Genomic DNA, 22,622 nt, shown 5'->3' on the forward strand with positions numbered 1-22,622 from the left:
GCCTCCTGGTATGACATTTCATTCAATGTGACTACTGCAGCAAATCACAGGTTGTAGCTTTCACATGGGCTGCAGCAAATCACAGGAGGTCGGGCTGCACGGAGACCAGAGGTGGGGAGCAGGGGCGCGCAGCTATGGCAGCGCCTGTGAGGTAAGTATTAATTTGGGTTTTTTTTCTGCTCTGCCTTCCACAATGGCAATTCCGGCTAAAAATCTTCACCAGAATTTGGTACAGTCTTTCGTACGGAATTCCCTGCGGTTTCTGGGTCGAATACGCTGCATTATTTCTGCAGTGTATGCAACATAAGTGAACATAACCGAAGTATAATTTGCCAACAATCTGAAACCTCTATTATCACTATACTAGTGTTATATTTTACTTTATGATTCATGACACAATCCCTCATGGCTCAGGGATATAATGTATTCCCCTACATTTAGATGTACTATATTAGTTAAGCCTACAAAATAACTACCACAATTGTTATTGAATGATAGACACTTGCATTGAGACAGCTCTGATACACATACTGTAACTGCAATGAATCATGTATCTGTGTGTGCATCACATGACCATGGACAGATTTTTATCCACTGAAAGTAAACAATGAATATTCCTACTGACAACAAGAAAAGATCTTTAAAACTGTGAGGAATAACATAGAAAGTATGCTGAAAAATTATATAACTTTTAACTATACAAAAAATAATATTAATTTGCTAAAAACCCAAAAGAAAAACCTTTAAGTGGTTTTAGCTCGAAAATGATACGTCAAAAGTTAGGGCAGATTTTGGTTCACTAGTAACACTGGGCCATTGCTTCTAGAGTTGCTTCATGTGAATCGGTTTCAGATGAAAATATGTCTTCCCTTTCTTAGTAACAGGCTGACTATTGGGCTCTGGGTTATGTTTCATTAGTACAATCCTATCTTAAAAGATAAGGTTTTTTTTTATTTTTACTACATGGTCACACTGTGCCCTCTAGGGCCAGATAATATCTTTCCAGCGCCTCTCAGCTCTGGCAAACAGAGGGGTACTGGCAGGGAACAGCCTTCTATGACGTTAGGGCTTATGGAAAGAGTTTTTCTGAGGTGAAAACCCCTTTAATGTTACAATGAAATTAGGTCACCAGGGTCCGTCCTCTCTAGTTTCTTGTACGTTGACATGAACTTCTATGTATTGAAACAGTAAGGGCCAATATAGATGGGCTTTGAGAAGAGTGAGTTTAGAGAATGCCCTCTAGGGGTTTGGTTCAGCAAAGCTCCAATTGCACCCAGTATAGGGGATATATCTTAGATTAAGTAATTGTTAACTGTTTATATACTACACATACTACAGTACCACTACTACTACTAGACTACACTACTAGTGTCGGGAAACCCCTTATGAAAATAAAAAATAATCTAAATGAAAGATACATCAAAAAGGCTTTAGGAAGTGAATATCTGAGTTGTGAACAAAGTTTTCGCTTCAGAAGTCTGAGCTTGTAGTAACAAAGATAATATTACCAATTATTTCAGTTTGATAGTTATAAAAAATAAAAATGTGAAAGGAAAACCTCTAGAGGTCACACAGCCATCATCTTCCACGTAGAAAAGTGCCAATAAGAGCAGTAAACATGAAATGCACTAATGCACTTCAACGGAGGTTTGTAACCTTCGACACAGTTCAGTAGATTGCTTCAATACAAAACATATAAAGTTCAGTGCGATGTCAAATATTGATTCATAAAGAAGTCAAAGACATTCTAGTGTCCAATATAATTTTATTAATGTAACACAATAAGGTAAATAAATGGAAATATAAAATTAGTTTCAATGAAAGAACTGAAAAATGGAGTTATATTAACCCCTTAGTGTCTAAGCCTGTTTTGGCCTTGTGGACACAGCCGATTTTTGCAAATCTGACATGTGTCACTTTATGTGGTAATAACTCCGGAATGCTTTTGCCTATCCAAGCGATTCTGAGATTGTTTTCTCGTGACATGTTGTACTTTATGATACTGAAAAAAATTTGTCGTTAAATTCAATATTTATTTGTCAAAAACACCAAAATGTAGAGAAAATTTGCAAAAATCTGCATTTTTCTAAATTGTAATATATCTGCTTGTAAAACAGATAGTAATACCACACAAAATATTTACTAGTTAACATTTCCTATATGTCTACTTTATGTTTGCATCTTTTTTTAACGTGCTTTTATTTTTCTAGGACGTTACAAGGCTTAGAACTGTAGCCGCAATTTCTCGCATTTTCAAGAAAATTTCAAAAGGCTATTTTTTCAGGGACCAGTTCAGTTCTGAAGTGGCTTTGAGGGGCCTATATATTAGAAAGTCCCCAGAAGTCACCTCATTTTGAAAACTGCACCCATCAAAGTATTCAAAACAGCATTCATAAAGTGTTTTAACCCTTTAGGCGTTTCACAGGAATTAGGGCGGGTTCACACATGGCGGAATTGCACTTAAATTCCGCTGCGGACACTCCGCAGCGTTAATCCGCAGCGGAGCCGTTTCTACATTGACTTTCACTTTAATTTAGCAGTGTTCGTTTACACGATGCGTACAATTCCGCTGCGGAGCATAGGCTGCGGAGCGGAATTTGGTGTCCGCAGCATGCTCTGTCTGTTGCGGAGCAGTGGCGGACTCATGGCGGAATTTCTCCATTGACTTCAATGGAGATTCAAAGTTCCGCAATGAAGTCCGCAGCTGTCATGCACATGTCATGTGTGCTGCGGATGCGTCTTGCTTTTTTTACTTGACATTTCTTCATTCTGGCTGGACCTATGTATTTCTAGGTCTACAGCCAGACTGAGGAAGTCAATGGGGCTCCCGTAATGACGGGAGCGTTGCTAGGAGACGTCAGTAAATAGTCACTGTCCAGGGTGCTGAAAGAGTTAAGCGATCGGCAGTAACTGTTTCTGCACCCGGGACAGTGACTACCGATCTCAATATACATGTATCTGTAAAAAAACATATAAGTTCATACTTACCGAGAACTCCCTGTTTCTGTCTCCAGTCCGGCCTCCCAGGATGACGTTTCAGTGTAAGTGACGGCTGCAGCCAATCACAGGCCAAGCACAGGCTGCAGCGGTCACATGGACTGGCGCGTCATCCAGGGAGGTCGGGCTGGATGCCGAAGGAGGGACGCGTCATAAAGACAACGGGCGGTAAGTATGAATTTCTTTTACTTTCACTAGGGAAAGTGCTGTCCCTTCTCTCTATCCTGCACTGATAGGGAGAAGGGAAGCACTTTTCCCGCAGTCCGCAGCAGCTAGTCCGCATCAATTTTCTGCACATTTTGTGCAGATCCGCAGCCGTAATCCGCAACCCGGATTAGGTGCGGCATTGATGCGGACAGTTGCGGAGGAATTCCGCCATGTGTGGTCATGCCCTTAAAGCAAAGTAGAGGTGAAATTTACTAATTTCATTTTTTTTCTTCGAAAATTCATTTGTAATACATTTTTTCTGTACCACTGAAGGTTTTACCCAAGAAATGCAACTCAATATTTATTGCCCAGATTATGCAGTTTTTAGAAATATCCCACATGTGGTCCTAGTGCGGTAATGGACTGAAACCCAGGCCTCAGAAGCAAAGAAGCACCTGGTGGATTTTGGGGCCTCCTTTTTTTAGAATATATTTTAGGCACCATGTCCGGTTTGAATAGGTCTTGTGGTACCAAAACAGTAAAGACCCCCCAAAAGTGTCCCCATTTTGGAAACTATACCCCTCAAGGAATTTATCTATGGCTATTGTTAGCATTTTGAACCCACAGTTTTTTTGCTAAATTTATTTGAATTAGTATATGAAGATGAAAATCTCTTTTTTTGTGAAAAAACTTAGAAATGTAAAATTTTTACAAGGAATAAAGTAGAAAAAACACCCCAACATATGTAAAGCAATTTCTTCCGATTATAGCAATACCCCATATGTGGTAATAAACTGCTGTTTGGACCCACAGCAGGCCTCAGAAGAGAAGGAGCACCATTTGAATTTTGGATTTCTGATTTTGCTGGAATAGTTTTCAGTGCCGTGTCGCGTTTGCAATGCACTGGAGGGATGAAAACTGTGGAAACCCCCCAATAGTGACCCCATTTTGGAAACTACACCCCTCAAGGAATTTTTCTAGTGGTAAAGTTAGCATTTTGATCCCACAGTTGTTTTGCTGAATTCATTGGAATTAGTCTGTAAAGGTAAAAATCTACTTTTTTTTCTGTAAGAACTTTTCTGTAAGGAGAAAAAGCACCCCAACATTTGTAAAACAAGTTCTCCTGATTACGTAAATACCCCACATGTGGTAATAAACTGCTGTTTGGACCCACACCAGGGCTTAGAAGGGAAGGAGCGCTATTTGGCTTTTGGAGCCCAAATTTAGCTGGAATAGTTTTTGGGTGTCATGTCGAATTTGCAAAGCCACTGAGAGACCGAAACAGTGAAAGCCCCCCAAAGGAAACCCCATTTGGGAAACTACACCACTTAAGGAATCTATCTAGGGGTATAGTGAGCATTTAGGCCCCACACGTCTTTTGCAGAATTTATTAGAATTAGGCTGTGAAAATTAATATCAACATTATTTCCAATAAAATGTTGAATTTTTTCAATTTCACAAAGGATAAAGGAGAAAATGCACCCCAACATTTGTAAAGCAATTTCTCCCGAGTACGGCTATACCCCACATGTGGTCATAAATGTTTTTTCATTAGAAAGTAATTAACCCTTTCCGAACTGATCCATGTTTTGCTTTTTTATTGTTCGTTTTTGCTCCCCGCTTTCCGAGAGCCACACCTTTTTTATTTTTCCGTCAATAGAGTGGTGTGAGGGCTTATTTTTATTTACGAGCTGTAGTTTTTATTGGTACCATTTTTTGGTACATAAGACTTTTTGAGCACTTTTTATTACATTTTTTGGTAGAGCCAAGGTGACCAAAAAAACTGAGATTTTGCAGTTTAAAATTCTTTATTTTTCACGGCCTTCACCGTGTAAGTTAAATAATGGTATATTGTAATAGCTTGGACTTTTACGGACGCAGCGATACCAATTTTGTGTATTTTTTTTTTTTTTACATTACTTTAGAGAAAAAATGTGAAAAGGGTTTCTTTTTGGACTTTAAATATTGATTACATTTTTTCCACTAATAATAACTATTTACTTTTGATTTTACATATTTTATTAGTCCCCATAGGAGACTTGAACCAGCAATCGTTAGATCACTGGTAGAATACACTGCAATACTAATGTATTGCAGTATATTGTGATTTTTACAAGCTCCTGTAACAGCGTGATCGCTGTTTCTGTCCGTTAGTCCCGGGTATCAGCTGTAACACATAGCTGACACTCGCAGCGTATGGCGCGGGCTCAGCGCGTGAGACACTCCATATATCCCACACCACGACATGCTATTAAGCCATGGTGCGCAAAGGGTTTAATGCGCAGCGGATGGTGCAGAGTGAAAATTAAAATTTTCCACTGATGTGCCATTTTAGTGCACTATATGTTGTGCCCAGTTTGTGCCACAAATACCACATAAAATATTAACCGGGTTCTCCCGGGTATGGCGATGCCATATCAGTGGACGTAAACGGCTGTTTGGGCACGCTGCAGGGCTCAGAAGGGAGGGACGCCATTTGGCTTTTGGAGCGCAGATTTTGCTTGGTAGTAGCTCTGGCGTTTTGCTGGTATTTCAGTTTATAATGTGGGGGCACATGTAGGCTGGGCAGAGTACATCAGGGCATAATAAGAGGGTATAATAATGGGGTAAATAAATAATAATCCACAGATATGTGGCTAGTGTCGCACTTATAATTTGCACCCGATCCTATCCGCTTTTGGAACGCTCTGTACATTTTGCATCGCCATAATCTGGGAGCCGGAACTTTTTTTATTTTTTCAACACCGGAGCTGCGTGAGGGCTTATTTGTTGCGGGACAATCTGTAATTTTCATTGGTACCATTTTGGGTTACATGCGATTTTGTTGATCACTTTTTATGCCATTTTTCGGCAAGCCAGGTGACCAAAAACCATAAATTCTGACAATGATTTTTATTTATTTTTGACGGCGTTTACCCTGGGCTATAAATGACCATTATAGTTTATTCTGCGGGTCGGTACGATTACGGCAATACCATTTGATCACTTTTTATTGCATATTTTGGGAGGGGTGGTGACCAAAAAATAGTGATTCTGGCATTGTTTTTCGTTTATTTTTTTGTGGTGTTCACCGTGCGGGAAAAATAATAATATTATAGTTTTATAGTTGGGGTAGTTACGAACGCGGTGATACCAAATATGTGTACTTTTTTTTAAATGTTCTTTTTTTTCCTATAATAAAAGACTTATTATAGGAAAAAAAAGCAGTTCTTGTTTATATCGCTTATAACTTTGATTTTTTACACTTTTTTAAAAACATTTTTATTCTTTTTTTTACTTTTTTCACTTGTCCCACTAGGGGACACTTAGACTTGCAGCTCTGATCGCTGCTGGAATACATTACACTACACACGTAGTGTAATGCATTCCAACTGTCAGTGTGCCGTCACAGTCACACTGACAGGAAGCCTACGACGACCACCCTCCGGCTGGTTCTCATAGGCCTCTGTACATGGTAGCCCGGAAGCCATTGTCCGGCGTCCGGTTGCCATGGGTACCATCGCCAGCCCCCGTGATTTCACGTGGGGGCTGCCGCTTGGCGCTAAACACCTTAATTGTGGCGTTCAAAATTGAAGGGGTTAACTGCCGAAATCAGCGGCGATGGGCCGCTGATCGGCAATGGGGAATGCAAGGCAGACACCCTGCACAGTTAACCGCCGCTGCGGTGTAGCGCCGCGCGGCGGTTAACTGTCAAAGCACAGACGTAACTGCACGTCAAGGTGCGTGAACTTACTGCTCACCTCGACGTACAGTTACGTCAAGGTGCACTAAGGGGTTTAAAAGCTTGTTTTTCTGCAAATCAAACCCCTATACATGTCTTATCTGCTCTGATCTCAGAAGGGCTGAAAAAGCTGTTTGTGGTGAGATAAAGGATACGTACCCTCCTATAAGTATATTTCCACCATCCTCTATCTAATTAAATAATCTGTTTTACAAGATGCTTGTTTCTTTCTCTTCTTGTTCTTTTTTTAATAGCCACGTGAAATCATCTAATTTAATAATGTAAAATACAGTGTCAGGAGTCATATATCACCTACTTGTATATGTTTTCTTACTAGTTAAAACTATATATTGAAATTATATATGTTTTTAATTCTATTTTCTGTACATGATTGTGGGGGTAGCCATCTTGCCTAAGCTGCTGCTCTGAACTGTGAACAGCAGTTTTAGAGATTTGCTTTACAGCAGCCATAGGGACATAAGAAGCCTCAGTCAGAAAACGACTCATTGACTTCTATGGCAGAGTGTAGGGAGCATGCTCTGCGACATAAACAGAGTTTATTGTGCAGGGAGAGGGAGGAGATGAGTTGTGTCCATCACCTGTTGTCATTGGTTATCTGTTTCCAGCACTATAAAGGCCCTTTTAAATTGGGCGATTATCGGGCAGACAAGCGTTCATAGAAACTCGTTCCCAATAATTGCCCTGTGTAAACAGGGCAGCGATCAGCAGATGAACGAGCAAACGCTCGATCATCTGCTGATCGTATCGTTTTAAAAAAGTTAAATATTATCGTTGTTGGCAGCACATCTCCTTGTGACGCTTCAGACATGATAATAACGTATGGGGATGAGCGATCGGAGTAACGATCGCTCGTCCCCATACATAGCTCCGTGTGACAGGAGAAAATGAGCGCCGATCAACGATGTCTCGTTGATCGGCGCTCACTGCTCCGGCCGAATACCGACAGGTGTAAAAGGCCCTTAACAGAGGTGTTACCTTACATTGTAATCCTGCCTGTGATAAGGAGGTGATTACTGACACTGTGCCAGTGGGAACAGCAAAAGTTGTAAAGCGATCTCTACAAAACAGGAAGTGTCAGTCTATTGTGCCGCTCACTGGCCAGTGTAAAAATTGCAATATTACTGGATATTTTTTTTTTATATAGATAGCAGCATGGAAAATGGTTATTTCATTTTTAGCGGAGGGGGGCATATTATATACATTTTAATATTACAATTTCAAACCTAAACTTAGGCTGAGAACATGTAGGCTTTATTGTTTTTTTGTCCACTAGGTACCAGCCAAAATGTTTCTATTCTAAAAAGAAAGTTAATCACTCATTTTAAATAATAACAAGATGTGTGATATACTTATTTATGAGCAAATTATTAAAGGTGTGCGGCTAAAATGCGACGCATGTTTCTTGCAGTGCTTCAAAATATCCTCCAGCAAGATGACCTATCCTCCCGCCCCCACTCAAGCCATCAACCAGTGCTCCAAAGTTTTCCCTTTGGTGTTTTCTGAGTCTTGCAATGCCACTGATAACTAGCATGAGATCTGTGTGTGTATATATAGTACAAAAATGTATATTATACGATAGAGTATATTTGTACCTACGGTACCTATGATTTATAGACACAATAGATTACTAATTTAATAATTGCAAACATATCACACTATATATATTCACATGAGGAGAGAAGAAAACCTGGACCACACATCCACTTTGCTCTACATGATTTATTGCAGCTCAGCAAAATGTAAAAATGTACGAACATAAGGTTCTTAGTTTACATTTTAATCAAACTGTATAAACCCATGTGTCACTTCAGGGCGACCTCCTTTAAGTCCCTACTCTATCAAGTGCAGTATTCAGAAGCGTAGATAGGGGTCTAGCACAGGGGGGACGGACACATCTGAGTGGGCCCCAACCCAGTGGGGCCCCTTACACAGTATAATGACCCCTTATTGGCCCCCACACAGTATAATGCCCTCATTGCTGCCCCCACACAGGATAATGCCCCTATAGCTGCCCCTCCGCAGTACAATGCCCTTATAAATGCCCTAAAACAGTATATTGTCCCTATAGTGCCTCCCCACACAGTATAATGCCCCTAAATTCACTCCTCACACACAGTATTATCCCCTTAAAGCTGCCTCCCACACAGAATAATGCCCATAGCTGCCCCCACACAGTTTATTGCCCAATAGTGAATCCCCTTACCCAGTGTAATGCCCCTCCATAGTGCCGAATACAAAAAATAATAAAATAAATACTCACCTATCCCCATTCCCACGACGAATGGAGGAGATCCCTCTGCTCCACTGGTCTGTGCAGTGTGTTGCTCTGCGCATACAGGCGCGATGACGTCACTACATTGCGCCTGTCTGCGTCGAACTGCTCACAACCGGCATTACATGTGAATGCTGGAACAAGGAGCCATCAGCTCCCTCCTTCAGTCTTGGATTCAACTGTATCTGCGTCCTGAGGATGCGATATGCCACTGCTGGGGGACAGGGACCACCACTCCCCCTGCTCCCCCACCAGCTAAGACACTGGCAGTATTGCATGGCAACCAGTGCCACTGCAACACAGCACCTGCAGAGGGAGCAACCCAGGAGACTAGCACCCATGCCGCCAGTCTAAGAAACATTGGCACTGGGTGACGGCCTCCCACAGATACAGATACAGCAACAAAGACCACCACACAAAACCACAAAAAGTTTATAGATACCAGTCTCATGCTCCCTCTAAAGATACTGTGTTGCCATACGATACTGCACTTGATAGAGGAGGGACCCACAAAAGAGGTTGCCGTGAAGTGGCAATGGGGCTTATACAGTTTGATAAAAATGTAAACTAAGAAGCCCCTGTTCGTACATTTTTAAATTTTGCTGAGCCGCAATAGATCAAGTATAGCAAAGCAGATGTGCTGTCTAAGTCATCTTCTTTCCCCTTGTGAATATCACTCTATATAGTTGCCAATAATGAATACTGAGACAAAAATATGCTGCAAATTAAAATGTAGTTTCACATTTGCATGAAATTCATGCAGGGCTGTTGAGATTTTAAATTCTCCTTTATCACACTGTAAATCTGTCATTTGCTATTACAGTAGATGGTTGTCTGTCCAGAGACCATCATAAAATAGCTTGTTATCTGCTGGATTCTCACAGCCCCGCATGTGCATTTTTTGAACACAAATGGGAAAGTTCTCGAAAACCAATAACTATAGAAGGCATAATTGTCTACTAGATAAGGCATACTTCTCTACTCTCCCACATTGTTAGGGTAGATCTCCCAGACTTCTAGCAGAGCAGGTGTTAGGGTATGTTCAAATACATAAATTAATAAATAGTTTAAATAAATAGTTTAACAAATTAATAAATAGTTTAAGGCTATGTTCACACGCGTAACAAAAAACGGCTGAAAATACAGAGCGGTTTTTTGCATAATTTTTTACGGCCGTTTTTGGAGTTGTTTTTATATTGAGTCAATGAAAAACGGCTCCAAAAACGGCTCAAGAAGTGACATGCACTTTTTTTTACGAGATGGTTTTTTAAGCGGCCGTTTTTAAAAATGGCCGTGTAAAACGGAACGCCGTTTTTCCCATTGAAATCAATGGGCAGATGTTTGTAGGCGTTCAGCCCACGCATTTCTAGCCATATTTTGGGGCGTTTACGGCCCGAAAAACGGCTGAAAATAGGTCGAGTGAGCATACCCTCAGAGTAATCATCATTGACCACTCTGAGTTATTTTCTCAATATCAAAAGTTGTCCAAGACCATCAAAGTTACTGCTGAATGGAAGAAAACTGGACTCCACACAAGTTGGTTTCCAAGAAGTCTGCGAGACTGCAAACTGAGCATTTATTTATACCTTCACACTTTCAATTAATACACATCAACAAATCAGATAATGAGAAATGTAAAATGCATACGTCACTTTTACTTATGGTAAGGCTTTTCTTCTTAGCTACAAATACATCTGGAATATCTCATGATGTTATCTACACACTGTTTCTACGTGATGGCGGATGTTATTCTTACAACTTTAAACTTTTACATATCTCTTAAATGGTTAGGCCTCATACACACAACTGTGCAGTATTTACAGTCAGTAAATACTGCACGGACGGGCTGCGGAATGTCCCCAACATTTGTGGACCGCGCTCACAGTAGTAAGTATAGGAGAGCGGTCCGTAAATGCAAAAAATAGGATATGTCCTATTTTTTGCGGGTCATTTCTACAGCCCGGACGCATACCCGTAAATATATGGGAAGGTGTCCGTGTCCGATAAAAATTTATGGCTCAGCATTTTATTCGCAATTACGGATCCGTAAATTTGTCTAAAAATTTAATTTGCGTGCACCAGGCCTTAAGTGCAGCTATTTTCTTAGTGAATTTGCATTTTGTATGTATAACTCTCACACAGGCAAAACTCCTGCAAAATGCTACTGGCAGCTGCCACTACACGAACTAGCTGACTATATTGCTGACACTGACTTCAGTTTTACCTCTATAAATATGCAGTTGCGGCTGAAGGCAGCTAGAATTTTCTTGAATTCTATGGTTGTGTGAAGGGAGGCCTGATGCTAGGAGTATTGTTTATTGGGGGCACTTTGCTTCGGGCAGTCTGCTGCTACTATTTATGACAGCACTCTTCTGGAACTGTTTATGGGAAGCAACTTTGCTTTCACTGTTTTAAGGGGAGATTCTGCTTTCAATATTGTTTATAAGGGGCAATCTACTGGCAATGTTTATGGGTTCACTCTGCTCACACTGTTTGAGGGCACTGTCCTTAGTCCATTTTTGGGGTCAAGCTGAGGCCAGTGTTAATAGAGAAAATTTAACGTTTGATCCATTTTCCCCCAAAGTGCTTTTTTGCACTTTATCAAATGTATTAAAAAAAGGAAAGATAGTGCAGGTCACATTTTTCAGAAGCCCTTTTGAAAAAAAACAAAAAAAACCAGGAACCTGATTGGTTGTTATGTATTAAAAGTGCAACAGGCCCCTAGATTTAACCATTTCCTCTTAATTTCTAGATATGTCTATAAAATATATTTTGTCTCAGCTCTTTTTTGCCCTGGCCTTCTGTTCTGATCAGTCTTTACTGCGTTCAATGGACATGTTCTCAATATTGCACGTATATAGAAGGCTTGTGTAGCATATTATGAGCGCACAATAAACTGTAAGAAAATCCCAGTTCCGAAAAAAAGGAAAACTATTGTTGCAAACCTTACAGCTGATTAAACACTGTAAACTGCACAAGGGAGCCTGGAGGACATCGAATCGGAAAAACCAGGGTGATTACTAGATAGTTCGGCACATGAAGAAACAGCACAAGTCCCTCAGCTTCTTCTTCTTAGTTTTTAAGACTTAGGATCTTTCCTTGGTAACTGAAACCATTTCACCCTTTCTGAGCCTAAGCAGGTTTTAAAGTAAAGAAAACAGTTGCATCCCTGGGCTTTGTTCTTCATTGACTTTTAAGCTATTTAATGCTAATGTACATGGTAGGCATTGTGTTTCATGACTGCCTAAATAAAAATACTGGTGAAGAGCTACTGTTCTTTGAAAATGTTCTTAGATGGTATGTTATCTACAATCATTGCTATGATTTATGTACAGTAAATTAAATTAATACACCACCCAGTTGTCTGGAAATCCTAATAATCCGGCATGGGATGGGCATATAGCATGTAAGTGCCGACACCGACGTGATGATGCAGCCCACCAGGGCTAGGGTCACTAAGGGAAGGTTGGCGTGATCATGTCAATTTCAACACATTGATGCCAGTAGTATACTGGTGGCCCAATTAGCATTAATTACATTGAGAATTGTGCCGCATCGTTCCACATCTACTTGAGGACCATAGGATGATTACAGAATGCAGCCTCCAGAATCTACCATCTGCCGTTAAAGCCTACTGGCTCCTGCCACGGAATCTGACTCCCTACCCACGGCAGAGGACAAGTGTGGTTGCTGAAAGGATGTGTATTTGTTTAATATTAATGGTCTGGCATTTCTGATAATCAGGTTTACTAGCAGTCTGAAATGTGGCAGAATATTGGAAATTTACAGCATATATTTTTAAATTGTGTGTGTTTAATTTTTTTTCTTTATGTAGCATTTGTGTACCTTTATTTATTATCACCCTAACACATTTATTCATCTTCAGTCATTTACTAGCATGTAAAGGCACTCATTGTCCCCTCAGACAACCTTATAACATGTCAGTATGTTCAGTACACCTCATAAATGAGTGCACCCCATCTAAACATAGATTGAATGCAACAAATAAGTCACATACTAGTACTTTGTATGTCCTTTGTATGCGCTTACCCATCTTGGCATGGAGTGTACAAGTTCAGAACATATAGTCACCTCTATCCTGTTCCATTCCTGAAGGGTGACCTTCTTGAGTAAATTGATGTTTAACCCCTTAATGACTGGGCCTGAAAAAGCCTTAATGACCAGCTAAATTTTTCTGTTTTTGGCCTCTCTGCTCTTCAGCAGCCATAACTTTTTTTTTTCATTGATGTGGCTGTATGAGGCCTTGTTTTATGTGGGAGAAATAGTATTTTTTTTTTTCACTGTGTGGGGGTAGAAAAATAATATTTTTACGTCGTGAATATAGGAAAAAGCGATTCTCTGCATAGTTTTTCTTGTTTATTTTTTATTCTGTTCACGTTTCATGCTAAATAACATGTTAAATTCATTCTTCAGGTCATTACGGTCGTGTAGATACCTAATATGTGTAAGTTTTTGGTTTTAATGTAATGTAGGGGTAATAAAATATATTTTTTGCAAAATAATGACTTTTTGTTGTTGTTACTTTTTTATTTAATCCCATTAAGAGAGAACTTTGCTTACAACTTTATCTTTTCCTTGACTCTTGTATGCTTATACAATATACTATGTCACTTTGACACAGGCTGCTGTTAGGGCAGCACATAGTGTGCCCTAACAGCAGGCAAACTGAACAGACAGGTCCCCGGTCCTACTTTCTAGGGGATTCCCCGGTCTTTGATCATGTCACCGGGTTTCCGCGATCAAAGAGGGGAGTTCCCTTTGATCATGCCACAGTCACGGACCGTGGTGATCAAAGGGTTAAACAGCTGGGGTCAGAATGTTTTCCGACCCCAACTGTATTTAGCAGGCTGATCTAAGATCAGGAGCTGTAAGTTACAGCTCCTGCTAAGGTAATGAGCGCTCATCAGCCTCTCCTACAGCGACACCAAAAGACATTGCTGTAGATGAAGCACCTGCACCCCCTGCCGTCAAAAGATGGTGGGTGATCGTTAAGGAGTTAAAGGTATTGTCCGAAAAAAATAAAAATGATTTATTATTTTTTCTTTTGTGAAACGAATAAACTTTGTAATATATTTTCTTTTAACCTGCACGGATCACAGGCTTTCAGTCTTTGTCGCGTGGACCCGGAAGTTCGGATTGCCCGTTCTTATGGTGACACAGGCTCAGAGGGGCAGAAGCTCCCCCCGCCTCTTTGGGTGTTGATGATTTGGATGAAGGGACTAGATGCCTGGCTCAATCCATCAGCTAAGCCAGCCTCCTTGTCGGGCCCTCTGAATCAGTCATGATGGAGGAGGGGGCTGGCTTAGCTGGTCGCTCCGAACATCCGGGTCCACGCAACGGGGACTGAAAACCTGCGATCCGTGCAGGTTCGGAAAAGAAAGTATATTACAAAGTTTATTCATTTCAGAATAGAGAAATATACATTTTTATTTCCGTCAGATAACCTCTTTAATAAGGAGTGCTGCTTAACAAATCTCTTCAAAATTCCCCACAGGTAAAGGTGAAGTGGGGTGACACACTTGGCAACTGCAGCATTTTTACTTTGTTTTTTCTTTAGAAGACCGCAGTGGGCTCGGAGGAATGTTTGGAGTCATTACTGAAAAAATGGGTTCATGCTGAAAAAATGCTCGAAGGCCCATGGTGTGTAGAGTGGGTAGCATCTCCTCTTTCAAGATTATGTATTATATCTGGGAATTAATAATGCCATTGATGAAGAACAATTCCGCTATAGCTTTAACAATTATACATCCTCATATATATTTCCTTACCACTGCCGCACTTCACTCTGGGGACCATGCACTTCTCGACATACTCCTCCTTCTTGTGATGCCATACATTTAAGATGCCATCAGATCAAAAAATAATTACTTTGGTCTCATCAGATCAGAGTATGGATTCCCAAAAGTCTTTAACAATATGAGCCTTGGATAAAGCTAAATGGGCTTTCTTGTGCTTTGGCTTTATCAGTGGTTTCCTGTGTGGACTAGAATCATGCATTCCACTTTTAAGCAAGATGGGTCTTACTGTTTGCGATGAAAGAGTCGTTCCAATTTAGCTTGCCACAGATGTTGTCAACTCTGAAGCACTTGCTCGGTGAATCTCCTGCACTTTTCTCTGCAAACCTTCATCAGAATGAGCTGAAAGCTTATGGTGTCGTCCTAAAATTTTCATAAGACCATCTTTTTAAAACTGACTCAGGACCCTGCACTGTTTAGCTATTTTTAGCATGCATTATTTGTTGGGCTAGCTACGTGATTTGTGCGATTTTTTTTCAGGGGCTATTGCAGTTTTCTTTTGTTTTTTGTACATCATTTTTTTCTTTTTTTTAGCATTTTTAGCATGATAGTCTGAAAAAAATATGCTTTTTTACTTTTTTAGCTAATTTTATTCTGGTAATAATATAGTATTAGTCTAAACCAGAGTTTGTATTTGTGATCAGTAAATTTTGATGTATTACATGTCTATTTTAGGGTAACTAGGTCAGGGCTAGCGTTACGACAATGTTTAGCAGGTGGAATTTTTTTTCATTTAAGGGGGTATTTTATTTTGTTTTATTTACACTATAGTTTACCCTGCACAGCAGCCACAGTTAGGCCACGTTCAGATGTGGCGGAATTGCTGTTGAATTCCGCTGCTGACAGTCTGCAGTGGAATTCTGCAACAGCCGTTTTTTACATTTGTTTCTATACATTTTTAGGAAACTTAGTTCAGACGTTGCAGAAAATAACTCTGCAGAAATTAGGCTGCGGTGCAGAATTTGCACATTATGTTGTGGAGAAGCAGCGGAATTTCAATGCAATGCAAAAACTGAAATCTGTGGCAAGCCCGCTGTGATTTCTGCAACGTCTGAATTACCTGTCAAATATGCAAATGTTGGTGCAGATTCATTGCGTAATTGTCCCGAATCTGCACCAACATTTGCAGCGGAAAAAATCTGCCACGTGTGAACGTGGCCTTACAGGGGTTATTAGCCCTGTTAAAGTGATTCTTGTCATTTTTAGGGCTGTGCTGTGTCTAGTTACTACTGTCATCCTAGTGATCATGAGAACAGTCCCATGACCAGTCCCATGTCCCATAACAAGCGGGACCAATATTCTATACACAATGCGCATTGAGCGCTGTGTACATGAGTACAGAGAAGATAAAAACTGCTTCTGTCTTCTCTCCAGGATCCCTGGTAGTCTCTGGCTGCTGGGCACCTGAGATTCAGCTGCCCAATACCTCGGTCAGCAAGCTTAAACCCACAATCGTATATATATATATATATATACAGTGGGCCAGAGGCATAACTAGGTTCTCCTGCACCCAGGGCAGAGATTCAGTTTGGCGCCCTCCCATCTTCTTTCTTGACATCTCCTTCCCCCTTGCCATGTTTGCTTTCTCTACCAATCAGAGGTGACATTTTTTTAAAACATTTTATGCTGCCCTGAGAGACAGGCTTCCTTTAACATGCACCAGAATTTTTTTTAATAGGTTGTATTTTCTTACTTTTATGAAGGTATACTCATTTTTGCAACATGACTTTTAATATTTTGATAAGAAAATCATATTTTCTTGTTTATCATTGACATGTTTCATTGGTAACTGATAAACCAGAATTACATTTCATTAGACAGAAAAACCAAATATTCTCTTTTAACATCTTATTTGCAAAGAGAAATTGCTGAATTTCTTTTCATAGAGGGTGTACTCATTTATGCAGTGTATTGTACAACCTTGAACAAATATTTCTTACTGCTCATTTACCTGTCCTTGAAAAATCTTCTAAATCCAAAGGCCACCAACTTCAGCACAGCTTCAAGTACAAATACTGTAGTAAACATGTAGTTGCAGTACTTTAGGGCAATTTCTAGTGACTGCATAAGAAAAAAAAATATTTCAGAGTAGCATCATAATAAACTATTTGTCTCATTGTAAAAATGTTACAGTCAGACCTGCCCCTGAAGTAATATTACAAAATTTAGACAGGATAAAAAGAGACCAAACAGGTAGAAAATGTGACACATTTATCACAGTGGTGCACCTTGTATGATAAATTTGGCGCATCTTGCTAGACATATTAGACACTTAAATCTTCCCTATGCATCTCTGCGCCAAAAAAATGGCAGTAATAAATATGATGCTTTTTTCAACTCCTATTAGGCATGCCCCTTTGTAGATGCTTTTTATTGGTCAAGGAAGGTGCAAAAAGTGTCTATAACACATAATAAATAGGACACAAGCCAAGTATGCCACTTTACTACCACAATTTGTGCAAGCATTCTGCCACATTTTGCTTAGTGAATACCCCCCCCCCCCATCCCCTAAGTATATAACTTGTAAATGTGCTGGGATTATTTAAAATTGTATGGTTGAGAAAACCCATTTTCATATACCCTATTAGTTATTTAAGTGAATTTCCACTTTCTGGACCCTCATCTAATAGCCAGAGCTGAGAGTGGCTTCTAAGAGTGTCTCTTGCTCTGGAGGACCCGGCACATCCATGCATTACACGGACAGCCTATTGATTTCAATGAGCACTATGTGCTCATGAATTTTTCCTGTGATGGCACTGTAGGGAAATTGAACACTTGCTGCTGCGCTCCCCCGTATATGACACCATCATACCTCATCAGTGTACCCTACAAACAAGTAAACTACAAAATGTTCTTAATAAGTTACATTATATATACATATAATTTTTGTATATATAGTTTAATATATATTTAATATATTTATTTATTTTTAACTTTGTAAGAATTGCATGTGGTAGAAAGACAAAAGTAGAATTTAACTCACTTTTGGTTGACTGTAGTGCTCCAATGACATTGTGACAACATTAAGGCAAATGATAATTGTTATGAAAATATCCAAGTAATGGCTTGTACAGACCGAGTGAATTAAGAGTCGTGCAGGGCAGTAGGTGGCATAATATGGCAGACGTTGGGCTTCTGTATAAAGGCAAGCAGAAAGAGACATGTTTTATAGACCTAACAAAGCATGGCATAATTGGATAATATACAGTTTTTTAAAGGAGCAGGACCATGGTCTACTTCATTACCAAAAGCATATGGAAACCTAAATATCACTTTCATATGAGCTCTCTAAACATGTTATTCCAAAGCCATGGGAATGAATATTGAGTTGGTCTCAAAAAATGTCTATAATAGCTTCCACTATATTTTGTAACATGGCTGTGGGTATTTTTAATCCGTTTCACCAGAAGAATATTAGAGAGCTTGGGCACAGATGTTGGGCTATATAGCCTGGCTCACAGTTGCATTCCAAATGATCCTTTTTTATGAGATTGAAATCAGGGTTCCATGTAGACGAGGGAAGTTCCTTCACATCAAACTTGGCAAGTCATTGTTTCATGGACTTCCTGTTGTAGACAGAGGAACTGTTAGGCTGGAAAAGGGATGAGACTTCACCAGACTCCGTTTCCATTTAAGAAGTTGTCCCTGAATCTGCAATTATCACCTATCCACAGGTATTGGAATTGCAGACACGTGCCTTGTGCAGTTACACGTGCCTTGTAACTGTCTTTGTGGCCAACTATTCCTATAACGGAGCTCACTTAAAAGACACTGAACACTTCAGCATGACCAACTCTACCACAAATGTTTATCTAAAGAGATTGCATGGCTGTAGCAATTGGAGTGTCTGAAATGACCAGTTGTACTTATTAAAATGGGCACCCACATACTTTTGGACATGAAGTCTAGGTGTGTATGGCCAGCACTTACAGCAGATGATGTATTAAGCAGAAAATACAGCATAAGATACAAAGGAAAGACATCAGCATAAAGGATCACAGGGTGGTCCACCAGACAGTACGGCTAAACTTATTGCTGATCATTTGAAATCAATGCATTTCCTTTTATGCTCTGAGAAAGTTTAGACTCATGCCTGTCATGCAATGATATTATACATCTACTGAGATACTCTGGCACTCTCATTATGCTCTGAAGAGTTAAAAAGACTAAAATTTCAGGTTAAAGCACCCATTATTTTGTTTTTTGTATGTTTCATCCTTTTATTTTAAAATGCTACTCCTTGGCTGTTATTGAAGGGGTTATCCCCCGAATAATATTATGTTTAGTTAAAAAGGTACCTAATTCTAAACATGTTTTGTATTGACATTCATTAAGGTCTTGGTTTGTTTTAGCTTTCAGGACCCGCCAATCTGCGGGTCAGTACAATTACGGCAATACCAAATTTAGATATCGTTTTTTAGATTTTACTATTCTTGCTCAATAACACCACATTCATTGTAATTGTTTTTGTGTTGCTGCATTCCAGGATCCATTACATTTTTATTTTTTTACGTTGACATTTATATTGTTTTTTTTATATTGTACTACTTTTGCACAATTAAAACACCGTTTTTTGTGTCACCATACTCTAAGAACCATAGATTTTACAATTTTTTATCAGATGCGGTATGAATTGACGGTTTCACTGGTACCATTTTCGGGTACATAACATTTGAATCGCTTTTTATTTAATTTTATGGGAGGCATAATGTATAAAAAAAATAGAAATTCTGCAATAGATTAATAAAAATTTTTTACGGCGTTCACCGTGCGGTTTATATAGATTGAGTTCACATTTTTTTCATACACAACGATACCAATTATGTGTAAGTCTTTATATTTTTTTTTTACATAACAAAACTGTTTTTATTGTGAAGACGTTTTTTGTGTTCTTTTTCTCTTCTTTCTTTTTATCAATATTTTTAAACATTTTATTTCAGATTTTTTTTTACATTCTTTTTAAACTCACTAGTAGACTAGATTATGCAACTGCTTGATAGCTGCTATTTCAGTATTGCAGTATATCCTATTAGACTCTGCATCTAGCAGACCCTAACCAATGTGCTAAGAAGGCAGACATAGGGGCCATTGTCCCCTCTCTCTGTCTAACCACTTAAATTCTGCGATCATCAGCATTGACTGTGACATCGAATGGGTTAATCAGTCAAGAGTGGAGTTATCTCCAATCCTGGTTATTAAAACAAGGTGTCTTCTGTATAATACAGCCGACACCCGTCGTAATTTTGCAGGACCTGTATAGTTCCCATGACGTAAATATTTGTCATGGGTCGGGAAGGGGTTGAATTTTTTTTTTCTGTGACAAGAAATTACATTTATAAACTTAGCATAGCACCATCTAGTGTTTCAGGGCTATAGCCTTTAATATGTAAGGTGCACTTTTTTCCTCTTAATTTAGGAAACAAATGGAAGCTCAAATCGGGTCACTAAAAACAGCAAATTTGAGTTAAAAAGTTGAGTTAAAAATGAGATTTAAAACAATAAAATTATAGTCAGAAATTGAAGCAGCCTTAGAATAAAATGATAGGAATGATCAAAAAGAGCTCATACATTCCAGTCAATGTTTGTAAAGTTCAGCTCTTCTTCTTTACCTGTGAGGAAAGTCACCTTGAGACCCTGAGGGGCTAAAAGCGTCTTTCAACTCCTGATTTAGAGTAACAGGAAAGCATTTGCAAACACAAAAGTGCATAAATAATATTAAGTACTGTGAGAAAAAAAAACACATGAACATGACAATGATCTTGGATAGTAACCCCATTCACTGCCAGAGAAAGTTTGCAGATGGTTGCAAATTCCTCCAGAAAGGAAGTGGTTAAGTGTAAAGGGTGGTCAAAATACAACAGAAAAATATGCAAATTATTAGGTTGTTTTTGCATATGATTACAAGCCACCTCCTTCTTCCCTTGTCTATCTTTCTTCACTCCCCCTTTTTCTTCTATTAGATGGTTTATGTTCCTTTTCATGGACATACATCACATTTAAACTCTTCAGGAAGCTATTATATAACACTTGGGTTTCTACTTAAACTACTTTATACATGGCTATGCAGTTCTTGTATAGCCACAGTTTCAAATTTACAGTAAAGAGTCTGTTAAAGACTCAGTCTGAGTATGCTAGGATTTTTTTTATTCATGAGTAACTGATGACAGGTAGCGTTAGCCTGCTATAGATGATAACTATAGTGGGTCTATATATCAAACTAGCCTGGGGACTACACAATATTATCCCCTGACTTTATAAATCATTTTTTAATCATAAAAATAATCAATATTACATTAGTGATAGTTTAAATAGCTATAATTTATATTGCACCCATAGCTTATACAGCGGATTGAGCCTATTTGTAAACTAAACAGGCTTTATAGTAAATTAGCATATAAATTCACTAGGGACCAGATGGTGTTATCTTTGGTGATGTCACAAACTAATGATGTGATAATAGCTTTATTTTTTATTTTACACCCACAAAATGGCTCTCTCTTTATGACCAGATAACGAGTGACTTTAAGTTGGGAATGTAGAAACTGAATGGAGAAATTATTTTATTTTCCTTGATAGATAGACCCTCTAACAAGTCTTTATCTAAACATGGCCATTATATATCTATTATCTTCCTTTAACAGGTTAATAGGGTCTACAAACTGAAAGTTAAATGTGCATGGTTGATCATGAACACTAATAGTGGCACTGAAGGAAGGAGGAAGAAGATAGGAAGAAGTTATAGTGCCTACGAACCGACCGAACACTTAGGCTTTTTCTTACTCCTTCGTTTTTTTTCCAGCCGTCTCAGTCGCTTCTCTTCTCGTCTTCGAGCCTCTTCCGCTTCTTGATGCTGTCGGCACTTGTGGAAATTCTCTACTACTACACCCACAAACATGTTTAATACAAAGAAACTAACAATGAGCAGAAAGGAGATGAAATAGAGCAGCATCCAAGGGTTGTTGTTGGTAACTGGCTGAAAAAGAAGAAAAACAAACTATTAAGGACTGTTTTAAGCCACTTTGTTATTCTTATTGATCTTATTTTTTTTTTATTTTTTTTAATCAGCAACCAGTGATTTGTGAATGCAATTCTACAGCTTAGCAGCATAATCTATGTGTAAGAGCAGCTGTAAATTGTATATACCCCTCTATGAGAAAATGTTAGCAGTTAAAGCACCACAAGGTTCTGCATTGGGTCCAGATACTTTACATTCTTTTTTTATAATGACTATGTGAGTGTTATATAAAGTAAAGTGTCCGGTTTTACTGATAAAACAAAACTATGTAGACCACTTAATACTCAAAAATATAAAAGACCTTGATAAGCAGATAAATAGCAGATTAAATTGAATGCTGGTAAATGTAATGTATTGCACCTAGGCCGCAATAATAATATGGCTGCGCATATATTAAAAGAAACTCCACTTTGAATAACAGAGCAAGAGGAGCACTTGGTTACACTGGTTATCAGTAAGCTAAGCAGCAGCACTTAATGCCAAGCAGCAGCTGTAAAAGCATATACAATTTTAAGATGCAGAAAAAGAAAGATAAAAACCTGTGATCCAAACATACTATTACCCCTCTATAAATCACTGGTAGGGCCTCATCTTGAATATGGGGTGCAGTTTTGGCTCCACACTGTAAAAAGG

The 22,622-nt window shown here is 39.1% G+C and overlaps 1 protein-coding gene across 2 annotated transcripts in view; it reads right to left on the reverse strand.

Moving 5' to 3' along the window:
• CACNA1I (calcium voltage-gated channel subunit alpha1 I) overlaps positions 1-22,622 on the reverse strand; it is an 884,757-nt gene that overhangs the window by 98,414 nt on the left and 763,721 nt on the right. For both annotated transcript variants that reach the window (XM_075833728.1, XM_075833727.1), the window contains exons 25-27: positions 21,755-21,947; positions 17,958-18,109; positions 16,926-17,035 (exon numbers count right to left, since the gene is read on the reverse strand). In XM_075833728.1, the coding sequence (XP_075689843.1) occupies positions 16,926-17,035; positions 17,958-18,109; positions 21,755-21,947 (455 nt within the window). The remainder of the gene's footprint in view (positions 1-16,925; positions 17,036-17,957; positions 18,110-21,754; positions 21,948-22,622) is intronic.

The sequence above is a fragment of the Rhinoderma darwinii genome, chromosome 7 (genome assembly GCF_050947455.1).
Source record: "Rhinoderma darwinii isolate aRhiDar2 chromosome 7, aRhiDar2.hap1, whole genome shotgun sequence".
In the NCBI taxonomy this organism is placed as follows: domain Eukaryota; kingdom Metazoa; phylum Chordata; class Amphibia; order Anura; family Rhinodermatidae; genus Rhinoderma; species Rhinoderma darwinii.